This window comes from Microtus ochrogaster, linkage group LG5, assembly GCF_000317375.1.
Source record: "Microtus ochrogaster isolate Prairie Vole_2 linkage group LG5, MicOch1.0, whole genome shotgun sequence".
Taxonomy (NCBI): Eukaryota; Metazoa; Chordata; class Mammalia; order Rodentia; family Cricetidae; genus Microtus; species Microtus ochrogaster.
In genome coordinates, this window is record NC_022031.1 from 41,703,566 (window position 1) to 41,712,162 (window position 8,597).

At 49.0% G+C, this 8,597-nt stretch overlaps 1 protein-coding gene across 1 annotated transcript in view; it reads right to left on the bottom strand.

The window, feature by feature from the left end:
• Positions 1–844: 844 nt before the first annotated feature.
• The window catches only part of Gabbr2 (gamma-aminobutyric acid type B receptor subunit 2), a 344,134-nt gene continuing 336,381 nt past the window's right edge, over positions 845–8,597 (bottom strand). The window contains exons 18-19 of the mRNA XM_013351873.2: positions 6,319–6,436; positions 845–3,408 (exon numbers count right to left, since the gene is read on the bottom strand). Coding sequence (XP_013207327.2) covers positions 3,243–3,408; positions 6,319–6,436 — 284 coding nt within the window. The 3' untranslated portion in view covers positions 845–3,242. The remainder of the gene's footprint in view (positions 3,409–6,318; positions 6,437–8,597) is intronic.

Below are 8,597 nucleotides of genomic sequence, written 5' to 3' on the forward strand. Positions count from 1 at the left end.
AAAGTGAGGCCACTAGTGTTCTTGTCTCCTTCCCACTCAGGCAGATCCCTTTTCACTCTTCAACCATCTGGTGACTCAACCAAGAAAGCCCTCGTCACAAGCAGACCGGATAGGACAGTCCAACCTTAGACTCTCAGCCCTTTGCACTGTGAGCTAAATAACCCTCAGGAGCTCACGGTGTGGGCTAGAGGAGACTGTGCAAGCATGCGCAGAGAAGAGGAAGAGAGAGTGAGTGTTTCCGGGGGAGACATGGCAGACGGCTGGAGCTGCAGGCTCCAGGGCTTGGGAGAACGTGCAAGCATCCTTTGGATGGCACCTGAGATGCAGGAGGGACGTGGTCACCAGTCTGAGCTAGGTCTAGGATTTGAGGAAGGCCTAACCAAGCAGCAGATGAAGAAGTAGGATGCTGCTGGACTCTACAAACAATTCCCTGACGGTGTGCACACTGCCAGCACTTGGCTCCTCATCTCCTGTTCAGTGGACTCTATTTTCCTCTTTTGCGGCAGAGTAAATTCCTCTTTATGGAAGGAAGGGGTTTACTGACACAGTTTAGCTCAGGTTCCAACCCTTGGGACAATGGGAAGCTGAGGTCAAGATGACTGTGGCAGGAAGCAGGAGGAAGCAGGAGGATCGTGAGTTCAAGGCTAACCTTGGAATAAATAGTGAGAGAGACTCAGCCTAAAAATGAATGAATGAATGAATGAATGAATGAAGGTGGGGGTCACAAGGCTGCAGACTCCTCTGTGACTGTCAATGGAACACAAATGAGAGAAAGTCAGTGCCCAGCAGCCCCTCAGAGTCACTCCTGAGTTTCAGACCCCAGGAAAGAACGGACATTAAAATCAATAGGATTTTCCCCCCATTTTATTCATAAAAACAAATTTGCAACAATTTATTAAAAATCGATACCATGCAGTGGGGTGAGAGAAACTCCTCATTTACATTTGATTCTGCCAGTTCCGGTCTAATTGAAAGCAGGTGTGTGTGTGTGTGTGTGTGTGTGTGCACTAACGTCATTGGAAGATGCCCTCAGGCGGAAGCCTCTAGGAAATGGACCAAGTGTTTGCTGCATATAAAAGAACAGAACCAGTAGATAGCCAGAATCACTTTGTGGGGCTTGTTAATTGCAGAGAAATTAAAAAAAAATGGTGAACCTACAGGATCAGTAGACAGAGATGTACCTTGTGGGTTTACCTAGAAGACAGAGCACGGATCGGAGTCACAAGGGATTACAGACACACGCTCACCTCCGACAATCCAATACTTTTGTTTTTGTTTTTTTCCTGCTATGCTGGAGTAATATTTCTACAGGTTTTTTTTTGTCTGTATACATTATGTACAGTTAATTATCTCTTTCCCTTTGAAAAAAAACTAATGTGATCTTTTAAATAAAATTTGGTTTCGGTGAAATCAAAAGAGCAAGGAAATACTGGTTAACACACAGTGAGTGACAGCAGGGAGTTTTAGTGCCTAAACAGAGAATGACATCAACTTGACCTGTGATGTGTTGACATTTTTTTCCCCCTTAAAAGCTACAGAACCTCCGTAACCTCTCTTTGAGGAAGGGAAAGGGAGAGCTATGCTACGTGAATTAGGGTGTCTTGAAATGTTGGTGATGGTCATTCCCGCGGGCCCTTTTGTCACAGCCTGGTGGTTGACAGCAGTGTGTTCCTGACTGCCATGGTCTGGGAAGAGATTATTGCCTGCTTGTGGAAGCTGCCGTTAGGATTCTTTAGGGCGTGAGCGAGCCGCTCTGTGGTGCAGACGCCCCTGGACATCGCCATTCAGGCTTTTAGCAAGGGATGAACCTGTCTAGGAATGTCAGGAGAGTCCTGAGCCTCCCTCCCACTGGGCTGTCCCTGGGGGAGAGGGCCTTGCTGGAAGCTTCTCTGGGCCACACTGCACCCCCGGCTTGTGGGAGGGCTGAAGGTCATGGTCACACTAATACCTCACAGGTCAGGGCTGCTTCACAGTGCACAGCTCTCCTGGATGAGTGTCCATCCCCAGAGTGACCCTGTGAGGTAGGCAGGATGGGTGTTATTTCAACCCCAGTCTGTTACACGGAGGGGAAACTGAGGCTCAGAGCGACACTGGTGACTTGCCCAAGGTCACGGAGGGAGCCTGAGGGGACTGAAGACTCAAATCCAGGTATGACTCTCGGGCAGGTGCTCTTTGGGGTTCAATGACAAGGAAAGTATGATGTGGAAGGTGAAAACCAGCCTGCTGACTGACCACCCCAGTGACACCCGAGGGGTCACACACGGGCTGGGCTGGAGGGGCACTGGAAAGTAACTCTCCCCTGGAACACAGGGGTGACTTGTAGCAGAATGCCCCTGATTCACTTTGGTCAGAAACAAAGTCAATGGGGGGGAAAAATCCCAGCAGCCCTTGGGCCCCCACGGGAGAGGTTAAAGTGCACAATCTTTCTTTATCGTGTTTTCTGGGAGCAGACATTCCATGATTAGCTCGGGTGGTTCCCCTTATTACCGGGAACCCTAAAATTGAACACAAGGACATGGCCGACATGGTGGGAGCATGACAGACTGTCGGTTGAACACTGCAGAGTTTCTGCAGTGAGGTGCCCTGAATCCCCACAGTCCCCAGAACGGGTGTTATTGTGTTAATGTGTGGCATTTATCAGAGAGTAACAAACATCTCTCTTCCGATCAGTGTCCCCTGGGAGCATGCACAGCTGCCGGCTCTGGTTCCCCAGCCCCAGGGCTGTGTTTGTCTGTCTGTCTGCCCTTCCCGCGGACTCCCTGTTCCGTTCCAGGGAGCCTGAGGTGGGCTGGGCCAGCTGCTGGGGACCTAGTGGCCCTGCTCACCGTCTTCCCCAGAGTGGAGAAGGGCTGGTGTGTGGGGGCGGGCACCGCCGATGACGTGTGTGCAGAGTGCAGAGGCCATTTCTGCCGAGCCCTTGCTCTGGCCACTTGGTGAGGATGGCTGGAGTCTGTGACCTCTCTCCTTTATCTAGATTTTGATTTGTTTTTTGCAAGTTTCAGGCGTCCCAACTCCTCTTTGCTTGCAGACACCAAGGAGAAGTCATCGCCTCCCTCGCGAGAGTAAGACCTTCCGCAGATAAGGCTCGTGGTCGTGCCGAGTCCCTCTGTCTGAGCGCTGTTCCAGCCCTGGAGAGGCAGCGTAGTGCTCAGCTTCTCACCGCCGTCAGCGCGCCAGCGGCGGGTGCCTTGGCCCAGCTTGGTGCTGTCCCCGGGGAGGCCCCGGCCCCAGGCCTCCTACCCCTACAGGCCCGAGACCATGACTCGGAAGGAGGGTGGCACATGTCTGTGGCGGGGGCTGGCGGTAGGGCTGACACAGGGGCTCACACAGCTGGCGTCCACGCCTCCAATGGACGGGAGGTAGGCGTGGTGGAGGATCGGGAGCTGGAGGGACAACCGGCGCTGGATGCTGCAGGAAAGAGAGACACAGTGAGGGGTGCTTGCTCTCCTGAAGGCTCTTTGCTCCCACTCTGGCCAATCTATTCTGAGTATAGGGATCGGTGTCCCCTTAAATCCAAGACCTGTTGGCTCAATAGTCTAAACCTTCAGACACAAAGCAGGCATTTGACAGAGGCTCACAGGTACCTACTATCCGTCTTGGGACTAGCAGGAACAAGATTGCATCTTGCCAACTCCCTATCGCCCCCATGATGGGGCTCGCTGACTACTGTAACTATCATGGCAACATTATAAGGACCCAACCAATGCTTCACACATAGGTACCACTCATCTTGAATTGCACAAGGCTCTGTGTGGTATGGCTTTCAATTCCAGCCCCTAGCTTTCAATCCTGGGCTTCCCAGCTGCCTACTCCCTCCTCCCCTCCTCTCTGCCACTGCTGTACCCAGCAACTCAGCTCTCCCAGAGGCTCCTTCTTGACTTACAGCTTCTTTGGTAATTAACCCTGCCTTCCTAGCATTGGGAAGTCACAGAAGGTGGGGGACACACACCCACCCACCCTGATATGACCCTTAAGGTCACTTCTTCAAATGCTCTGGATGAACCATCTGTCTTTTCGCCCCCTAAGTGCTGCCCTCTGGTGACTCATTTCTGACAACGCACCCTGGTGCTCCTTGTGGTTTTGCTTTTATGTTTCCCACCTGGAATTTGATTCCTCTGGAGCTCATGACCCAGTTTAAGTACCACCCTCTTTGTGCTACCTTCTCTGGGAGCGAGTCCCTTCCTCGTCAAAGACCCCAGAATTCTTGGAAGGAAGCCAGAAGCTGGAGATGGGATGAGCTGGCAGTGGGAGGAGGCACATGCATGGTACTGATGGAGTAGGGATGAAGTAGCTGCCCCCTGGCTCCCTTCTCCTGGCCACATCCTTAAAGTCTTAATAGACTGTCAAGTCGGTGAATCACTTTAGTTTCTAAAAGGGCTGTTTACAGGGAATGTGTCCAGGGGATGGCTTCCTGCTCCCAGAGGCATTTTTGCTGGATTTTGCATTGCAGTGCCTCCAGGGGTACGTTCCATATCTGGGTTCTCAGGGGCAAATCACTCCAAATCAAACCGAGATCCTCCAGTAGAAACACAGAAAACAAAGAGCAAAGCATCGCTACCCCTGTTACAAAGACGAAAGACAAAAAGAGACAGAGCACTTTTGTAAATTGTTTAGGGAAACCACGGTGAAGCTGGTCCTTCCTTCTGTAGAGTCACATGGCTTTGGGGCAAAGGCACTCAATGCGAACAGGGTGTTTCTCAGAGTTTACTCAGGGCCTGGTGGCCTCTGAGATCTGTGGGTGCACATGAAGTGTACCCCTGTCCCCCAAGGACCTGTTGCTCAGGAAGACTCCTCAGAAGTTCACAGAAGAGAGGACTAGGAACTTTGTATTGTCATCCCATGCTGAGAACAGGCTGGGGTCCTGGCCGGCAGAAGGGACTTTCAAAGTTTATAGGAAGAAAAACACCTGGGCTCTCCTTGCTGAGAGCAGAGCCAACGGAGGGAGCCTGGGACCAGTCACCTACCTCTCCAAGGGTTAAATTGTCTCACGCTAAAGCTCTGTTGCTTTGGCCCTTTGCCTCAGGGTTTTCCATAATCCTCAGACAGCCACCAGCACATTGGAGGGAAAGTGGGCTCTTTCTCCCTTCAGTTTGACCAAATTATAAATCAGTCCAGTTTCTGTTACCTAATTTATAGTTTTAAATTTCTTTTGGGATCCAGGGAAATAAAGCCAGCAACTTAGGGACCTGAGTAACTGATAATAGCTTCATGCTTGAAATGAAGTTAACTGTGTATGATGTCAGCCACGATCATTCCTTGGGGCGAGATCTGTTGGCTGAGCATCTGGGAGAAAAGAGGAACTGAAGAACACACTTGGATACAGGGAAGGTGCCCGTTCAAGCAGCCTGGGCAAGGCAGTCTGTCTAGGTGAGGGGGTATACCCAGTGTTTTAAGAGCCAATGCGCCCTCCTGTCTGCTAAGATCCCAATCCCCTTCCTGCAGTCAACACATCTTTGGCAGGAGCTCATGCAGCAGCAGAACCTGAGTTCAGCCCAGGGGACTCACAGATTTGCCTCACTCTGGAGGTGGCGGGCCAGGGAACTGCTGTGTCCTGAAACACAGACCGGGGTTCTGAATGGCCAGTCTTGGCATTTGCTGAGTTGATGATTTATTAACACCACATGGCCCGAGTGACTTGCTTGCCTTTTGCTGGTTCCTATCTGTTTGTTGCTTCCCAGAGGCCACATGTCAGAGTATATGTATCTACCTCTGCTTCCAGTACACCAGAAGGAGCTAAAGTCACGGGTGGGAACAGAGCTGAGATGGGCAGGTGTTTTATGTCTTCTCTGATTCATCTTATTTAAAACGACAGACCCCTTCCCTGCTTCATTTATCTCCAAAGAACCTATCATGAGCATGCTATGCTTGCCCTTTTAATTAATTAATTAGTCTGTCAAAGAAAACAGAGACTCTCTATATATGGGCTCACTGGAAAGAAGGGGTCTCTGTTTTGGACACTGTTGTGTCTCCAGCATCTGTCTGACACTAACTGGTTTCAACTATCATCGAGCACATGAATTTCATAAGGTTACAGTATGCACACAACAAAAGCAGTGAGCTCTGGCGGAGAACATGGGATTTAAAGTGGGGTAGTATCGAGTTCAAATCCTATGTCCTGCACTCAAGCACTGGGTGAGCTTGTATGGGTTACCTCCCCCTTTGGGATATTAGCTTTCTCGCCTGTAAAAGGAGCATTGTGATATGGCTGCACTGTGATATGGCTGCAGAGCTCAGGTGAAATAATTGCTGTGCACATTGTAGACAGCTGTGCTGGGCCAGTGCATTCTTGGGCTTGGTTCTCGCGGTGACGGTACTTACTGCTCTGGGGAGTTGATGTCTTCTATGGGATCTTTGCACGTTCTCGAGGGCTCTGTTGTGTTCCACTGTAGCTGGGGATTTTGATCGAGGTGATTTTTTAGAATGGCCTTTCCTCCATCTGTTGAAAAGAACAGCACACATTTTGTTAAGTTAGTTTTTAAAAATCAACCGTGGGACCTTTGAGGATGCTGTCCATGGAATAACATTCCCTGAGCCAGAGTCTGTCCCCCAGCCCTTCTGGACCCTGCCATCCATGGACAACAACAAGGGGAAGTATGTGACTGATCTGTCCTCTTTCAATTGGGGGTGGGGGGAGACAGCGTGGGAATCAAGTGGACTGATTAGGGTTTGTTTTCACTGTCATGGGGGATGGTATAGGTGTGCGATTTTGCATCTGTGTGATTTGATCCACATTATTCATGGATTCTGCATTTGCAAACTCATTTGCTTTCTCAAATGGACTTGTCAGCCTGCAATCAATACTTCAGATGCACCATGGTCTTTTTTTAATGCATATGGCACGTGAGCAATTTTGAGCTGCTGTCTGAGTAATTTTGAGTTGCCTGGCATGTATATTCCAGCCCAAGGTGGCCTCTTTTGGGTAGCGTCCTCACCGCTCTATCCTTGAAGTTGCTTTAGTGCCGCTTCACAGGGTTTTTTTTTTTTTTGTTTTTTGTTTTTTTTTTTTTTTGAGACTTTCCTGTTCAAAATGGTCCCCAAGTGTAGTGCTGAGTGTTCCTAAAACACAGGTGTCAGGCAAGTTCCCTTCAGGCAGAAGCTGTAGTGCTCAGTGCTGCTAAATGCAGTGTGTGCTAGGACGGTGACATGTACAGAAAGCAAGACATTCATTGGTTGACAAAAAGTGCCAACCTGGGAGGAGCTCACAGGAGCCTCCCCCTGTGCTTCCCTCAGAGCAGTGGTGTTTGTCACTATTCATGGTGACCTTACAGAACACAACCACACCAGTGCCCTGACTCACAAGAGTCAATTGTATAGTGAAGAGTCAAAGAATAAGAATATGGAAATGTAGATTCCAAAAATAAGAATGTATAAATAAAGAAATACAATGTTGTAAGCCTAGAATGAGAGCAGGCTGTCAGCAGCTTTCTCAGCAGCTTAAGGATTAACTATTAACAGTGGGTTACTTTGTTTTACAACTAGCTGCTCTGTTTACAAGACCGAAGCCTCCTTCTGCAAACTGAGGGTCAACTCTGCAAACTGAGAGTTCGTCCTCAGATAACCCCCTTGGCCACTAGTGGCCAGTAATTGATGTGAGCTGAGTTAACTTTTAAATGATGGGATGCAGGCAATTTTTGACTTTTTGGTTTTGCATTGTCCATACTGTTCTCTGCCACGCAAAAGTGGCTGTATCAGGGGAATGCTTCGGGTAAACAACCATCAGCAAGTACCAGGCAGAAACAATGGATTAGATACAAACAATAGTTTAACTGAAAAAAAAAACCTGTTAATAGAAATTGTAAAGAAGGGCAATTTGTATCTGAGTTTTACCTCAAGATTGTACAAATTCCTTTGTTATTGCCTAGTGCTTGTTGCTTCTTACTATAAAAAGGGGAGTTCAGAAACTGGTTTTTGCTACAGCCTTACAAGTCCATCTCTGGTTGTGGTCTCAGCTAGCTGATAAGCTTTTTGTGCCCCACGGAGATTTCTTTTTCTTTTTCTTTTTTTCCTGGAATAAAGTTTGCTTCTGGTTTACTAAACTCAGGTGGTCTGTCCCATCTTTGCTCAGCCCCCGTGGACCAATGTATAGCCCCAGTGCTGGGTCTGAACATGTCCTTTTAAGTTCATGGTTTCGTTTTTATTTATTTATTTGACACAGGATATCATTATGTTGCCCAGGCTGGTCTAGGATAGCTGGGCTCAGATGATCCCCCTGCCTCAGTCATCTGGGTTGCTGAGTAATTATTGTGGTGAGTTGAAAGGTGGTGCCTTCAGGTGATTGAGTTTTGAAGGTAAATCTCTTAGGGAAGGCTTTAGTGTCCTTCTAAAGGGCCAGAGGGACAGAGTTTGAGCCTTTTCTGTCCCTTCCTCTTGTGAAGGCATTGTTCTCTTCTGCAGAACTAAGTGTTTCTGAGGCACCATCTCAGAAACAGAGGCAAGGACCGCTCTAGACACTGAGCCTACCAATACCCTTGTTCTGGACTCAGTCTCCAGAGCTGCAAGAAAATACATTATGTTAAAGATTTTCTTTCTCCTTCCTCCCTTCCTCCCTTCCTCCCTTCCTCCCTCCCTCCCTCCCTCCCTCCCTCCCTCCCTCCCTT